At 42.5% G+C, this 18031-nt stretch overlaps 1 protein-coding gene across 1 annotated transcript in view; it reads right to left on the minus strand.

Moving 5' to 3' along the window:
- The window catches only part of spon1b (spondin 1b), a 97482-nt gene that overhangs the window by 10035 nt on the left and 69416 nt on the right, over positions 1-18031 (minus strand). Inside the window, exons 7-14 of the mRNA XM_031801914.1 lie at positions 14915-14979; positions 9595-9796; positions 6836-6976; positions 6348-6423; positions 5595-5777; positions 2156-2326; positions 1682-1849; positions 1192-1353 (exon numbers count right to left, since the gene is read on the minus strand). Coding sequence (XP_031657774.1) covers positions 1192-1353; positions 1682-1849; positions 2156-2326; positions 5595-5777; positions 6348-6423; positions 6836-6976; positions 9595-9796; positions 14915-14979 — 1168 coding nt within the window. The remainder of the gene's footprint in view (positions 1-1191; positions 1354-1681; positions 1850-2155; positions 2327-5594; positions 5778-6347; positions 6424-6835; positions 6977-9594; positions 9797-14914; positions 14980-18031) is intronic.

Below are 18031 nucleotides of genomic sequence, written 5' to 3' on the forward strand. Positions count from 1 at the left end.
ACTACCTGACATGATGACTCCTTGCTGTCCCCAGTCCACCTGGCCGTGCTGCTGCTCCAGTTTCAACTGTTCTGCCTTATTATTATTGGACCATGCTGGTCATTTATGAACATTTGAACATCTTGGACATGTTCTGTTATAATCTCCACCCGGCACAGCCAGAAGAGGACTGGCCAACCCACATAGCCTGGTTCCTCTCTAGGTTTCTTCCTAGGTTTTGGCCTTTCTAGGGAGTTTTTCCTAGCCACCGTGCTTCTACACCTGCATTGCTTGCTGTTTGGGGTTTTAGGCTGGGTTTCTCTACAGCACTTTGAGATATCAGCTGATGTACAAAGGGCTATATAAATACATTTGATTTGATTTGATTTTATTTGCGACAAAAACAATAACACAGAGTTACACATAAACAAACGTACAGTCTATAACACAATAGAAAAATCTATGTACAGTGTGTGCAATGTAGAAGATTAGGGAGGTAAGGCAATAAATTGAACATAGAGGCAAAATAATTACAACTTAGCATTAACACTGGAGTGATAGATGTACAGATGATGATGTGCAAGTAGAGATACTGGGGTGCAAAAGAGCAAGAAGATATATAACAATATGGGGATGAGGTAGTTGGGTGGGCTATTTACAGATTGGCTGTGTACAGGTACAGTGATCGTTAAGCTGCTCTCACAGCTGATGCTTAAAGTTAGAGATGGAGATATAAGACTCCAGCTTCAGTGATTTTTGCTATTTGTTCCAGTCATTGGCAGCAGAGAACCGGAAGGAAAGGCGGCCAAAGGAAGTGTTGGCTTTGGGGATGACCAGTGAAATACACCTGCTGGAGCGCATGCTACGGGTGGGCGTTGCTATGGTGACCAGTGAGCTGAGATAAGGTGGGGCTTTACCTAGCAAAGACTTATAGATGACCTGGAGCCAGTGGGTTTGGCGATGAGGGTTAGGGTTTAACAGTTCGATATTTCAAAAGAGTGTATGTTTGACAATTGCGCTGGCTTCACGCCAGCTGCAAATAGAGCCCTAGGAGTCAGCTATACAGCACAAACATATCTGGGACCAGCTATGATAGTGCTAAAAAAGCATATGAATTTAAAGTATTATGCATTAAGTTCCCAGTGGCCAGACTGTGATTTAGGGGTGATGGTAGTGGTAAAGAGTACGGCAACATCCGATGAGGACACTTACGACACTCAGGCTGCATACACCGCTCCACCTGTTCCAGCTCCTCTGTACACTCCCCTAGGTCCGGAGACTTGAGCATTCGCTGGCGTGCCCTCACGCCCTTCCCACACGTTACACTACAGACGCTCCAGTCCGACCACGGAGACAGCATGCACAGGATGGTGTCTACAGGGATATACCAAGCAGGCATAATACATGATACATAATAATGTCCCCTGCTGTTCAGAACAATAGTTTCAACATACATGACAACATTCATTTCCGCCATCTTCAGCTACTGTTTTTTCATAGCTGAATGGACTTGAAATGATCTTATTGTTTGAATATATTCTCATGCATGCGCTCCTCTGAGAGATCTGTTGATTTGAGTGTGTATCTAGCCGGTTGGATCTAGATAGGTACAAACTACAAGGCCCCTTGGCAGATGGCTGAACAAGGCTACCTGTCACAGTGCTGAGGCAGTTGTTGAGTGGGTGTTGGAGGAATTACTCACTGCACTCAAGCGTCATGCACTTCTCCACCTCTGCCACCTCCGCCTTGCACATGGAACCGTCTGAGGGGGGCATCTTCACCATGCGCTCACGCCGCTTCATACCCAGCCCACAGGTGGTGCTGCAGGGATCCCACTCGCCCCACTCTGTCACCACACAGCTACTGGGGGCTGATGGATTTACATGGACAGATATACACTCATCCACAGGGATGGGACTTTGTTATAGCAGCTTGCGATTACTGTTGTTAACATTTACTTGAGAAACCATGTTCCATTAACACACTGACTGAATATTAAGCCTTGTGGCATATAGCAGCTTTTCAACATAGGATTTGTGGTTGTTTTTTAAAAAACTATATGTCATCATATTATAGACAAAACATAATATTTTAGTCTTTAACACAAAAGGCCTGAACCCACAACATGATCCTGATGTCACAATTTGGATCATCTCCATGTTTCACTGAGACTCACAGCAGTCGTCGTTGACCACACACTTTTCCGTCTCCTCAGTGTTCAGAGAGCAGATGGATCCATCCTCGGGGAACTGTTTGATGTAACGCTCCCGATACCTCATCCCCATCCCACAGGACTCACTGCATGGAGACCAGCTGATCCACTCTGACATCATACAGGTAGACACGTCTGGGAACAACAAGAGTCAAGGACATAGCCTGGATAAACCAGACCGAACTCTGTGATAACCATTGTGTCATGGTGAGTGCAGGGTTCAGTCTGGTTTAACCAGGCTAGCAAAGACGGGCAGGGTCATTGACAAGTCATACAAACATCACTAATAGCTGACACCTGAATTCCACCGCCCTTCATCTGGTAACAAGTAACACACCCAACATAAATGATCCACTCTGCTCTCTTCAATTATCTGGGAACAGAGTTTGTAAATAGATATTTTTCAGAGAGGATGGATGAACTTTTGGGAACTTTAACATGGATTTGTCTCTCATCTGGTCCCCCCCACTGCCTGGCTGCAGATTGGGAGCAGTGGTGAGTGTAGCTTAATAAAGCAGAACTAAGTGAATCATTAATAAGAGCTGTAAACAAATGTGGCCCCGATGAGGCCCTGTTCAGCTTCAGGAATATCAATCAACTACGGGCTGTTGACGGAGCGATAAATTAAAACAAAGGAGTAAGGTGTAGGAGGAAAAGCTTGCAATGCCAGTATTATTAATCAATAGTGTGCATTAGAGCGAAAAGATAGACTTGAACAATTCAAACCCACTCATCAAGCTCTGACAAAGCTGAGATTTGGGGCCCCGAGAGAGATTAATGGAAGTAGGAGAGAGAAAGATAGTAGGAAGTAGGGAGGAAGGAGAAAGAGAGAGACACCTCTGCATGACTGATCATGTGACTTTAAGAAGAGTGGTCCTAATTGACAACTTTGATGAGAATTGGACAAAGAGTCAGTTACTTCCTGATAAAGAAAGTTAATGCCAATCTGACTGAATAGAACAGCCTTCAGACCTCCCTTTTTACTGGAGGAAGAAGTGCTTGTTGAAAATCATATGTGTTTTGATCTCTACCCGGTTACGGCAGTTGATGAGACTCCAAAGTCCTAGCTTTGCTTCTTGTGTTTGAATGCCAAGGACAAAACAGTGTTAATTATGCATCTTCGGTAGCACGTAAACCGTGAAAGGGAAAACAATGCCAACACCATATAGGTCGTTATCAATAATACGGTTTAGAGCGTTCGATTTGACTGCTGGAGGGTCCGGAGACCCCCAGCTCCACTGAAACCATTGACAACTACGTGCCATTTTCAAGGGAAAATAAATGTTTTAAATAAATGCTGGTTTCAATATTATCACCTCGTGAAGAGCATAGTCATCATCAGAGCATCATCAGAGTTATACAGCAAGTAACTGCATGCTTTTCATGATCAGTACACATCAATTGATCATGTAATTTCAGATACGTGAGGGTAGCCTATCCATTTGGCATGTAGTGTCATTTAGCTTGCTTCATCAGAGATTAGGCTTTTGGAAAGAGCTTGACATCGGCAAGTCCTCGTCCTGATAAAGTTATCAGTCGGAATACTGTCATTACCACTAGATGGCAAGCAAATCAAACAATATTTACATATAGCCATCTAGTTTATCCCCTGAAAGTTAGCTTGTTAACTAGCCATATTGACCTGATCTGTTATTAGCTAGCTAGTCAATTAGACGTGATCCATCAATCAATGTAACCATGTCTGTTAGCAGCAATCGTGATGAAACACTCTTAAAAACAATGTTGAAAAGAGGATGTTAGCTAACTTTTCTAGGTAGGCTTACATTGGTTGGAGAAGAAAGTACATTAATTGAATCACTCAAATATCCAATTATTGGTGGCCAATATTTAGAGATATTGTGAGGCTAAGAATTACATGATCAACGTATTTTTACTGCTCATGAAAAGCATGCAGTTACCTGCTGTAAAACTCTGCTAAATGTGCTGAGGTGATGATATTACAACCAAATAGTTAACATTTACTTAACAATCCCTTGAAAACATCACACAGTTGTAAATGGTTTTAGCAGAGCAGGGGTCTCCTTGCCCACCAGCAGGCTAATCCAACACTCTGCACCTTATTGTGATGTTTTATTGATAAAGACCTACTTCCTTGTGCTTGGCTAAGAAGTTGGAGGAGGAGCATGACACCATCTCAACCCAAATTCCTGTTCTCATGAACACAGGACCTCTCCCATGTTAGGCCTTAGTTCAGTCTGATTGCACATGGATATGTGAGGGTAGGAAACAATATCACCACCGATTAAACTACGATAATCAATCATTTCAATAAGCATTTTTCTACGGAGTGACTCTGGTCTGATGAAACCAAGATTGAACTCTTTTGCCTGAATGCCAAGAGTCACTTCTGGAGGAAATCTGGCACCATCGCTATGGTGAAGCATGGCAAAGGCAGCATCATGTTGTGGGGATGTTTTTCAGCGGCAGGGACTGGGAGACTAGTCAGGATCGAGGCAAAGATGAATGGAGCAAAGTACAAAGATCCTTGATTAAAACCCGCTCCAGAGAGCCCAGGACCTCAGACCGGGGTGAAAGGTTCACCTTCCAACAGGACAACGACCCTTAGCACACAGCCAACACAACGCAGGAGTGGCTTCGGGACAAGTCTCTGAATGTCCTTGAGTGGCCCAGCCAGAGCCCGGACTTCAACCCGATCGAACATCTCTGAAAAGACCTGAAAATAGCTGTACAGCAACGCTCCCCATCCAACCTGACAGAGCTTGAGAGGATCTGCAGAGAAGAATGCGTGAAACTCTCCAAATACAGGTGTGCCAAACTTGTTGCGTCATACCCAAGAAGACCTGAGGCTGTAATCGCTGCCAAAGGTGCTTCAACAAAGTACTGAGTAAAGGGTCTGAATACTTATGTAAAAAAAATCAAAAACATATATTTTTGCTTTGTCATTATGGGATATTGTGTGTAGATTTAATCAATTTAGGACGGGGCTGTAACCTAACAAATTGTGGAAAAAGTCAAGGGTTCTGTAAATGCATTTGGGGGACCTAAGAAAAATTTGGTTGGGGGCCCACCCACATGGTGGGAAAAACATTTAACTGGCCCCCGTCTTGAAGGCGTAGATAAAAAATATATTTCCTGCAATTCTACACATTTTGCCATGGGGCAGATACATTTTGTTTTTGCAGTTTTACAGCAAATTTCCTGCAATTCTAACTATTTGCCATGACTTATGCCATGTTAATATGATATCTGAGTGAGAGTGATGAACAAAATCAATGGGGGCCCCCTGGAGGTCAGGGCCCCAGGGAGATGCCCTGCGTGCCCAGTCGGTATTTGGCCATGTTTACAACATGCACCTTATGTATTTTACTATTCTAACTCTAAACAGTAGAGTTAGAGACCCCGACTGTGACACTGTCCTCACCCTCCTCGCTGCAGCCAGGCCCCATGCAGGGCTTGAAGTCCTGGGTATGAGGGCAGGGCACACTGAGGTCCAGCTGGGCCTTCAGCATCCTCTGTCTCATCCTCCGGCCCTTGTCACAGCTGGCTGAGCTGCAGGCTGACCACGGAGACCAGTTGGAGTAGATGCACGTCTCTGGAGTGTCGTCTGGACGGAGAAATTGGGTGACAATAACTGCATTGGTTAAATGTCACTATTTTGGCATATTCTAATGAGACCATGTTGGTGGGAAGGGGGGGGATTCATATGCACTGTTCATGTATGTAACCCTATATTTTCACTGGTTTAGAATGTGTTGGGGCTGTATAGGTAAGCACTAATTGCCTATAAAAGTCTATGCAAGTTCATACAGTTCATCTCTTGCTCTAACCACAGTGTATAGTTACTGTACAATACCCACAGTACGTGTATTGTAATGTACTGGAGACCGTCCTGTTTAGGAAACAGACAGTGTCGTGCTCAACAGAATGAGAGTAGAGAGAACAAATCATTTGTTTGAGGTTCAAAGGTAGTATTGGAATGTAATTGCAGGGTGTGGTTAGAAACCCCATCAGGTTCATTTCTGCTGCTTGGCCGTGTTCATGTTTTTCAGCAGACAGACATCTGGAGGTTTAAACAGGCTGCCAGGCAAACACTTCATTAAAGACTCCAGCAGATACAGTGTGTGGCTTTTAAATTGAACATCCCAAATTGGTTTGAGATAAAGTGATTACTCACCTTCCTCCTTCTCCTCCTGGCCAATATCTGCCACGATATCGTCCACCGTGTCCGGGACAATATTGCACTGCTCTCCCTGTGGGCAAGAAACATGATTCAACATCACAAACACTGATAAAATGTTACATTTACCATCTAATATCATATATTCTCATCGGAGACAAGGGTATTTATTTTCTAGGCAATCTTCAGTAAAATGGAGTTTAGGTCAATATGACATCTGGTTTTTGGATTAAAAGAGATTTCGTTTTTTTTTTTTTTGCATCAGTTGTCAGGAGACAACCACACTGTTAATTTTCTCTGTGTTTTTCAAAGACTTGCTATGATTACTATGGCAATATACTGCCAATTCAAAGAGCTATGTATCCAAAGCAACATTACATGTATAGCGACTGTGAGGAGAGTTATGTTGCATGAACATTCACATCTCTTCAGAGGGAGCAGACACAGACAGAGAGCTGAATGAATGAGGCATATGCTATAGTTACCTTTCGGGCTATCCTCTCCACAACTACCCGGGCCAAGGCTGTGATAGGGCCTCCCTCTGTGTCATAGAAGGGGCTCTGGGGGTGGTCCAGGCTGGTCAGGGACCGGATCCTCTCCTGAGGTATTGTGGGCTTGTTGGGAGACTGGAATGGTAAAGGTACAGGGTGGAGTATGAGTGATACAACATGGGCATAGGGCCAGGAGTAACTGTAACACAGGGTAATATAGGTCCATGGAAGGGACAGGAGGAGTAACAGGAGTAACAGGAGTTAGTATGGGCACAGGGTTGGGAGTAACTGTAACACAGGGTAGTATGGGAACAGGGCTGGTACAGTAATAACTAACACAGGGTAGTATGGGGACGCCAGTGGAGGCTCCTCAGAGGAGTAAGGGGAGGACCATCCTCCTCAGTGAATTTCATAAAAATAAAATAGTTGAACATTAAAAAAGTTATAATTTGATGAAACTATACAAAATATATTAATGTTACCAAATAGTTTATTAAAACTGTTTTGCAATGAAGATAGAAGCACTCTGTAGGGTAGCACTATGGTGTAGCTGGAAGACAGCTAGCTTCTGTCCTCCTTTGGGTAAATTGACTTCAATTCAAAACCTAAGAGGCTCATGGTTCTCACCCCCTTCCATAGACTTACACAGTAATTATGACGACTTCCGGAGGACATCCTCCAACCTGTCAGAGCTATTGCAGAATGAACTGACATGCTATCAGAGAATGAATCTAGTACTGAAAGCATAAGCTACAGCTAGCTAGCACTGCAGTGCATAAACTGTGGTGAGAAGTTGACACAAAGAAAGAGAAAGGCAATAGTTGAACAGTTTTGAACAAATTAATTTCTTCCAAAATTAAGGAGAAGTAAGAGCGAGAGAGAGAGCTAGCTATATTTTATAGTATATATTTTTCTCACTCTCCCTTACTTAGCTAGTGTCAAATGCAGGCAGCCTACTCAAACAGAGAGGGATGCTATGTTAGCTAGCTGGCTATGGCTATCCAACACTAGAACTCTTTCAAGTAAAGGTAATCTTTTGGCTTTATTAATTTTTGCCAATGTAGCCAGCCGGTGTAACTGCTAAACTGATTGCTATGCCTATGTTGACTATGACGTGACAACGTTGTAGGCTGTGTGTAGCAGTTAGCAGTCATGATATGAAGGTTTGGATTGGAAAGGTTTTTCCACCTGGTCACAAACCACTGATGTTTTCTGCACTGAAGTCCACAAGCGAAGGGAAAAGGTGAGCGGAAGAGAGCACATAGATTGATGCGAGAAGGAATTATATATTACACGAGCTGCTTGTACGTGTCTGGTATGAAAGTTAACTGTGTTTGCATGTGATCAGGGGTGTGTTCATTGTGCTGAACGGAGGCAAACGGAGGCAAACGGAACGAAATTGGGACAAATTTACCTGAATTTGTCGAATAGAAACTCTCATTTGCAACTGTTGGACTAACGATTACACCCTAGATCAGCTAGATGCAGGCAAAAGTGTGCGTCCCTGTCTGTCACCTTGATTACTCAAAAATCTCTCAACCTGTGCACCTACATTGTACCTTTTCATTCATAGGCTAGATTGTAGCACCCACATGATGGGTACAGGGAAAATTTCAGTATCACGTATTATCTAAAACCTATTGATGTTACATTGAGTTGGGTGAATGAAATATGAATGACAGTCATCCAAAATGCTGTAATAGAAATAAGGCTTATGAATTTTATTTAATCATCCTCCCTCATCTTAATTGGCACAGATCGCCATTGGGGCACAGGGCTGATAGTAACTGTAACACAGGGTAGTGTGGGCACAGGGAGGGGCGCTAGTGAAACAGTGTGAGAGCGAGCACCTCATCATGTTCAGCTGCCATCTGTTAGGGGACTCAGTGTTTGATCTCAATATGCATAATTGATCAAATGTGTAATATTTATTTTATGAGTGATTTATGTTTATGTTTCCTGCTAGGTGCTTTGTAAATCACCTTTCATGATTCGGTTCCAAAACAGTTACTTCAGGGAAGAGAAAACTACAAAAGCCATTTCTACTTTAACTTCAGGGAATCTAGTTTTAGTTTTTATATATATTCATTGGTACTGCAGCCAAAAGTAGCCAGAAACTAAATTACTAAATCACGTATGGAGTAGATGAATGTATTTGTCATCTGCTTTCTTTACAAAGAAAACTTAAAATGGTATTTACAGATTGTGGATTTACATATGGTATGCTGTGTGGGTCTACATTGAAGTCTGGTTTTATCTTCAGTGTCTTTTCTGGCCTATAGATGGCAGTGTCTTTCCATTTCGTTCCCCCAGTGTCTTTTGAAGCCAGCAGAAAATGTCATTATAAGTTCTAGGGCAGGATTTGTTGGGGACATATTTACAGTGTAGAGACAACTAGTCTGTGAGGCAGCCTCTTGGGTAAATAGGCACGCCTCAATAAAATGACTACAGAGTGAATGTGCTGCTTTATGTTAGCAGTAGGTTTTTCGCTGAATCTGTTTCGTGCGTTTTTCAGCCAAGGTTGGGTCATTTGTATATTCATGAGCCATAAACTAAAAATAAAAAAGCTAATCTCCTGCACTATTAATGAAAATAGATCAAAAGCTTTCATTCCAGATTCATGGAAAAATACAGAGGCCTGGTTTTGAAAGTCAGAAAGGCAGAGGTATTTTACTAGTTAACTGAACCAGACCAAGAAACCAGAGCCATTTATAAAATATTGACCCCTTGTCTGGGGGGCCCAGGACCCTCACCTCATAGGTGACTCCACTGTCAGTGCCTGCGTCCCAGGGGATGAGGTCTTGGTCCAGCCTCTGGACCCAGCCACACTCCTTGGTGCAGAGGTCCTCTGCAGACAGCCCCACGTTCCAGTCAGGGCTGGGCCCCAGCATGCTCAGAAAGGACATGAGGTGACGCGTACGGTCCACTGAGAACTCAGCCGAGGGAGCTGCCCGCCTGGAAAGACAAAGTGATATACAGACATGTACCGTATGCTCCCCAATGTGCAGATTGATCTTATTGATCAACATAGCTCCATGAGACAGCCAGCTCCATAAGTGGCAAGCTCTACAAGTACAGTATGAGATAAATATGTATACATTAGTATTGATAGATAGAGAGGGTTGACAATATTGGCAATGTTAAAGACTGGTGAAGGCTAATACAATATACAACTGTGGTGTTAATGTAGATGCAGTGCATACACCAATTAAGTGCTTTAAGTGTTTCTCGGTACTGGTATTCCCTGTATATAGCCTTTTTATTGTTATGTCATTTTATTGTGTTACTTTATTAAAGTAATTGCCCCCCTCACAATCAATACTTTAACTGATTGTGCCACCCTTAGGTGCAATGACTGCAACCAAAAGCTTCCCGTAGTTGTTGATCAGTCTCTCACATCGCTGTGGAGGAATTTTGGCCCACTCTTCCAAAAAAGTTGACTGAAGTCACTCTTCCAAAAAGTTGACTGAAGTTTGCCAAAAAGCACCTGGATGATCATCAAGACTCTTGGAGGAATGTTCTATGGACAGATGAGTCAAAAGTATAACTTTTTGGACGACATGGGTCCCATTATGCCTGGCGAAAACCAAACACTGCATTCCACAGTAAGAACATTATACCAACGGTTAAGCATGGTGGTGGTAGTGTGATGGTTTGGGGATGCTTCAGGACCTGGACAACTCGCCTTAATAGATGGAGCCATGAATTCTGCCCCATATCAGAGAATTCTACAGGAGAATGTCAGGTCATCCGTCTGTGAGCTGAAGCTTTAGTGCAGCTGGGTCATGCAGCAAGACAATGATCCAAAACACACAATCATGTCTACATGAAAATGGCAAAAAAAAGTTTTGGAATGGCCTAGTCAAAGTCCAGACCTAATCACAATTGAAATGTGTGGCAGGACTTGAAATGCTTGAAACCCCACAAACGTTGCTGAGTTAAAGCAGTTCTGCATGGAAGAGTGGGCCAAAATACCTCCACAGAGACACGAGAGACTGATGAACAACTACAGGAAGTGTTTGGAGTAATTGCAGCTAAAGGTGGCATAACCAGTTATTGAGTGTAAGGTGGCAATACTTTTTTTCACACAGGGGCTTTGGGTGTTTGCATAACTTTGTTTATGAAATAAGTTATGTCATTTTTGTGTTATTTGCTCACTAAGATTCCCTTTATCTAAAATTAAGTTTTGCTTGAAGATCTCAGTATCAAAATTCAGTATCAAAAATATGCAAAAGTAGAGAAAATTAACAAGGGGGCAAATACTTTTTCAAAACACTGTCTATTCATAAAGTTTAGTTCAATAAATATTCAAAATGAACACTTACACTATCTTAAGTCCAAACAAAGAAGTATAACACATTCTGTCATAACCACTCAACATATTAATAAATAATAACTTGTTTATATTTAGAACTCATTAGAGGGAATAATGTTGTATCATAGACAGCAGAAGGCATTCGAGAAGTGTTAATGAGACAGATGTTATGTTGGAGATGTTGTTAAGGCTGGAGGATGTGTGTGGAGGCTAAAGAAAGATATTATGATTCCTTCCCAAATAGCTCCCTATTCCCTATATAGTGCACTACTTTTCACCAGACCCTATAGACCCTGGTCAAAGGTAGTGCACAAATTGGGAACAGGATGCCATTTGGGACTCTATTTATGTGTTAATTGCCACTACACTAACACTAAGAGGAGAAGAACATCCAGTAACATCTCAATAGTTACAGAAAGAGGTGTGAAGAGATCATAAAAAATGAGAAGGAGAAATATTATATAATTAAGTGATTAACAACAAAACTCTTTACATGAGCTGAAAAGAAAGGTGCCAGAAATGTTCGATACGGACAAAAAGCTTTACATCCTAGTGAGCGTTTGTTCTTTGCCAAGATAATCCATCCAACTGACAGGTTTCGCATATCAAAAATCTGATTACACAGGTGCACCTTGTGCTTGGGACAATAATAGGCCACTCTTAAATGTGCCATTTTGTCACATAACACAATGCCACAGATGTCTCAAGTTTTGAGGGAGCGTGCAATTGGCATGCTGACTGCAGGAATGTCCACCAGAGCTGTTTTCAGAGAATCTAATATTCATTTCTCTACCATAAGCCGCCTCCAACATCATCATAGAGAATTTGGCAGTACGTCCAATCGGCCTCACAACCGCAGATCACGTGTAACCACATCTCACCTGCGGGATTGTCGGAGACCACCTGGACAGCTGAAGAAACTGTGGGTTTGCACAACCAAAGAATTTCTGCACAATCTGTCAGGAACCGTCTCACGGAAGCTCATCTGCATGCTTGTTCTTGTTCTTCCATGGCCTGCATACTCACCAGACATGTCACCCATTGAGCAAGTTTGGGATGCTCTGGATCGATGTGTACGACAGTGTGTTCCAGTTCCCGCCATTATCCAGCAACTTCACACAGCCTTTGAAGAGGAGTGGGACAACATTCCACAGGCCATAATCAACACCCTGATCAATTATATGTGAAGGAGATGTGTCGCGCTGCATGATGCAAATTGTGGGTTCACCAGATACTGACTGGTTTTCTGATCCACATCTCTACCTTTTTTTAAGGTTTCTGTTACCAACCGATGCATATATGTATTCCCAGTCATATGAAATCGATAGATTAGGGCCTAGTTTATTTATTTAAATCGACTGATTTCCTGATTTGAACTGTAACTCAGTAAAATCTTTGAAATTGTTTATATTTTTGTTCAGTGTAGAATTGTCACATTCCACATGCACATCAATATTTTTAAACTATCTCCTTCAATTTGAGACATCTATAATGTTGATGTTTTTCCAACCCCCTTTAACATCAACAATGAATATGTCTCCTCCAACAAAGCAAACATTCCCTGGCTTAATTGACAGGCTTATTTGAAAATAGGTCAATGAAACATGTTGATATATTGGAGCAGGAGGGAGGCTATTAACCTTCATCTCAGAAACACCCTGAGGGAACACATCTCTCATCAAAACAGGAGCCTTCTTTTCACAAACAAAAAAGCTCATGAAAAATGTACACAATCATGAATGAATTTAAGAAAACATCCACAGGCCAAGGTGGTTATCTCCTCCATTAGCCTGTTATTTATTAATTTCACCTTTATTTAACCAGGTAGGCTAGTTGAGAACAAGTTCTCATTTACAACTGCGACCTGGCCAAGATAAAGCATAGCAGCGTGAACAGACAACAACACAGAGTTACACATGGAGTAAACAATAAACAAGTCAATAACACAGTATAATTTTTTTTTAAAGAGTCTATATACATTGTGTGCAAAAGGCATGAGGAGGTAGGCGAATAATTACAATTTTGCAGATTAACATTGGAGTGATAATGATCAGATGGTCATGTGCAGGTAGAGATACTGGTGTGCAAAAGAGCAGAAAAGTAAATAAATAAAAACAGTATGGGGATGAGGTAGGTCAATTGGGTGGGCTATTTACCGATGGACTATGTATAGCTGCAGCGATCGGTTAGCTGCTCAGATAGCAGATGTTTAAAGTTGGTGAGGGAGATAAAAGTCTCCAACTTCAGTGATTTTTGCAATTCGTTCGAGTCACAGACAGCAGAGAACTGTAAGGAAAGGCGGCCAAAGGAGGTGTTGGCTTTAGGGATGATCAGTGAGATACACCTGCTGGAGCGCGTGCTACGGGTGGGTGTTGATATCGTGACCAGTGAACTGAGATAAGGCAGAGCTTTATCTAGCATAGACACAATCATGAAGTGGAACGACATTTATTGGATATTTAAAACTTTTTTAACAAATCAAAAACTGAAAAATTGGGCGTGCAAATTTATTCAGCCCCTTTACTTTCAGTGCAGCAAACTCTCTCCAGAAGTTGAGTGAGGATCTCTGAATGATCCAATGTTGACCTAAATGACTAATGATGATAAATACAATCCACCTGTGTGTAATCAAGTCTCCGTATAAATGCACCTGCACTGTGATAGTCTCAGAGGTCCGTTAAAAGCGCAGAGAGCATCATGAAGAACAAGGAACACACCAGGCAGGTCCGAGATACTGTTGTGAAGAAGTTTAAAGCCGGATTTGGATACAAAAAGATTTCCCAAGCTTTAAACATCCCAAGGAGCACTGTGCAAGCAATAATATTGAAATGGAAGGAGTATCAGACCACTGCAAATCTACCAAGACCTGGCCGTCCCTCTAAACTTTCAGCTCATACAAGGAGAAGACTGATCAGAGATGCAGCCAAGAGGCCCATGATCACTCTGGATGAACTGCAGAGATCTACAGCTGAGGTGGGAGACTCTGTCCATAGGACAACAATCAGTCGTAGATTGCACAAATCTGGCCTTTATGGAAGAGTGGCAAGAAGAAAGCCATTTCTTAAAGATATCCATAAAAAGTGTCGTTTAAAGTTTGCCACAAGCCACCTGGGAGACACACCAAACATGTGGAAGAAGGTGCTCTGGTCAGATGAAACCAAAATTGAACTTTTTGGCAACAATGCAAAACATTATGTTTGGCGTAAAAGCAACACAGCTCATCACCCTGAACACACACCATCCCCACTGTCAAACATGGTGGTGGCAGCATCATGGTTTGGGCCTGCTTTTCTTCAGCAGGGACAGGGAAGATGGTTAAAATTGATGGGAAGATGGATGGAGCCAAATACAGGTCGCAGTGGTGGGTGGTATAAGGTGCTTTAGTAACAAAACGGATGGCACTGTGATAAACTGCATCCAGTTTGCTGAGTAGAGTATTGGAAGCTATTTTGTAGATGATATCACCGAAGTCGAGGATCAGTAGGATAGTCAGTTTTACTAGGGTAAGTTTGGCGGCGTGAGTGAAGGAGGCAGTTTTCGATTATCACAGATTTATTGGTGGTGACCGTGTTACCTAGCCTCAGTGCAGTGGGCAGCTGGGAGGAAGCCTAGTAGAATGAGATATTCTGTTCACATCTAAATTCTCAATTAATGGTTATCCAAATGATCATCTCTACAAGTATATATTTTTGAAAGACAATTAACATTATAAACCTTGTGAAAGGTGAGGGTACTCTTGTACATCACTGTGTACTCACACGTTCAGGGGCTGCCATGCTGGCCACTGCGCCTTGGTTTTGATAACAGTCAGAACTTCATCACCCTGTGGAGAGAGAGATACATTATTTTTGTAAAATAAGAGAAACAATCTGGAAAACACAGAAAGATACTAAACAGTGTTCATTCCGCTCTTTCTTTTGAAATATAAAAACTTTACAAAGTTGAGAGCTGTGAAAATGGGCATCTTGGGACCAGAAGTGTCTGCTATTTTATAATGGCTGTTTTTCCACAAGAGGATAACTACTGTGAATCACACAATTCACAGTAGTTCAGCTGAGCTGGCCAGTCTGGGGGAGCAGTGTGTTACCATGGCAGCATTGTCACCTCCTGCTGAAAAATTAAAGGGCCAGTAGCAAACAGACCCCTTTGATGTAGAACTAAGTAGGAATTGTTGTAGCGTTATGAGACAGTTTGGTGTCTGACATGAAAAAAAGGAAAAACAGCACAGTAGAGATTTGTTCAGTTCTCACACATTTCAGAGCAGACACACACACACACACACACACACACACACACACACACACACACACACACACACACACACACACTGTACCGTTTCGTAAACAGAAACAGGTTTAGATATGAGACACACTCTTTTACTTTGAAAAGATCTAACCACTTCTACCTCACTAGTGGAGTGTGCCCTTCTGGGACAGCAACACTCAGCCTCTTTTTGGGACGCGGCCCACAGGCTTGTAAAAAATGCTTTTTTTCATGGTTGACTGATGGTTCCACAATCGCCCTGAAAGTCTTCTCTTTTGGGGCTTACTATAGAAAACAAGCCTGTCTCCCATTTCTACTCAGAGCACCTCAGGGCTGACCAGCTTTTGCCCTCTGAATTACTTCTTCAAGCTCTCTAGTTTTGGGCTACACTCAAGAGACCCACAGCCTTCATTTAAAGCTCAAAGTATTTTTCCTCAATAAGTGAGTGTTGCGAGAATAGTTATGGTCTCATACCAGCAAAAAGCTCAAAGCAGATGCCCATGATTTCTGTTTGTCGCCGTCCTTCTACACTACAGTCTGGCTGTCTATCATGATGATGTGAACTGTATGTCTCTTGGTGGGGAGGATAATCACCTGTCTGTCAAGCCTGATTTTCTGTTCTCGGGTGTCTCTACTTCACAGAACCACCTTGAAGAGGATTTTTTTGCACATCCCGAGGACTAAGGGAGTCCATATCTACTCACATAAGTTAGTCCATCTACTGACATAAGTTAGTCCATCTACTCACATAAGTTGAACTGCATGTCTGCATGTGGAACTAACTCTAAACAGAAGCACTGTTATTCATGAGAGTCACAGTAGGATAAATCATGTCATTCTCCATGGAGGTTTGTGTGTTGTGAATAGTTCAATCCAAACACATACGCAGAATATTCAGAGGCAGAGCCATACAGCATACAGCCCATATAGACCTTGTTGTGATCCAGTCGTCCCTACAGTCTTATATGTACACTGAACAAAAATATAAACGCAACATGCCACAATTTCAAAGATTACAGTTCATATAAGGAAATCAGTCAATTGAAATACATTCATTAGGCCCTAATCTATCGATTTCACATGACTGAGAATACAGATATGCATCTGTTGGTCACAAATACCATTAAAAAAAGGTAGGGGCGTGGATCAGAAAACCAGTCAGTATCTGGTATGTTCACCATTTGCCTCATGCAGCACGACACATCTCTTTCGCATAGAGTTGATCAGGCTGTTGAATGTGGGACATGTTCAGCTTCCAGGAATTGTGAACAGATCCTTGCGACATGGGGTTGTGCATTATCATGTTGAAACATGAGGTGATGGCGGCAGATGAATGGCACGACACTGGGCCTCAGGATCTCGTCACGGTATCTCTGTGCATTCAAATTGCCATCGATAAAATGCAATTGTATTCGTTGTCCGTAGTTTATGGCTGCTCATACCATAACCCCACTGCCACCATGGGGCACTCTGTTCACATCGTTGACATCAGCAAACCACTCACCCACACAACGGCGTGGTTACACGTGGTCTTCGGTTGTGAGGCCGGTTGGATGTACTGCCAAATTCTCTATAACAACCTTGGAGGCGGCTTATGGTAGAGAAAAGGCAACAGCTCTGATGGACATTCCTGCAGTCAACATGCCAATTGCCAGCACAAAAGAAATACTGCAAAGTTGCTTAGGAGCTAGAAGCAGAGCTGCCATGTCTGTCGGCGCCATCTTGCCAATGACATTGTGTTGTGTGAAAATAAATCACATTTTAGTAGCCTTTTATTGTCCCCAGCACAAGGTGCACCTGTGTAATGATCATGCTGTTTAATCAGCTTCTTGATATGCCACACCTGTCAGGTGGATGGATTATCTTGGCAAAGGAGAAATGCTCACTAACAGGGATGTAAAAAATGTGTGCTCAAAATTGTGCTCAAAATTGGAGAGAAATAAGCTTTTTGTGCGTATGGAAAATTTCTGTGATCTTTTATTTCAGCTCATGAAACATGGGACCAACACTTTACATGTTACGTTTCTATTTTTGTTGAGTATAATTGAAGTGGTAAATTGGATTTATTGAAGGAGAGGGCGTGAGTGTTATTAAGGGAGGAGGAGGAGGAGGAGGAGGGGGATGAAAAGGCAGTGGGAGGCAGCAGCTGCAGCACCGAAGGGGGATGTTTTACACTTCACACAGCTGCCTGCCATGCTGACCCTGACCGCTTTACGTACAGAGGGAGAAAGATGGAGGACAGGATGAAAAGAGGAGAAGAGGCTATTGGTTACATCATCGCCCAGGGCAGACAGTGCCACGGTCAGAGGCTGCAGAGGGAAATGTCCCTGGTCCCACCACCTCTCCATATGCCACAGTTTCAAAGTACTGGAGTTTTGCTACACAAACCGAGAGACTCAGAGTTCATCTCTAACTTGTCTCAGCAAACACATTTACTTTTTAATCATTATTGCTGAATGAGAGCTAAAGTGTAGCTAGGTTTCTTTTTAACATTCTTTGTAGCCTCTCTTAACAGAGTTTCTCTGAGCAATAGGACTCTTAACAAATAATGTCTTAGTCTTCACTCTTACCATTGTCCTCCCCAAAATCAAGCACTCTTATCTTTTCCCTTT

The sequence above is a fragment of the Oncorhynchus kisutch genome, linkage group LG22 (assembly GCF_002021735.2).
Source record: "Oncorhynchus kisutch isolate 150728-3 linkage group LG22, Okis_V2, whole genome shotgun sequence".
NCBI classification, from domain to species: domain Eukaryota; kingdom Metazoa; phylum Chordata; class Actinopteri; order Salmoniformes; family Salmonidae; genus Oncorhynchus; species Oncorhynchus kisutch.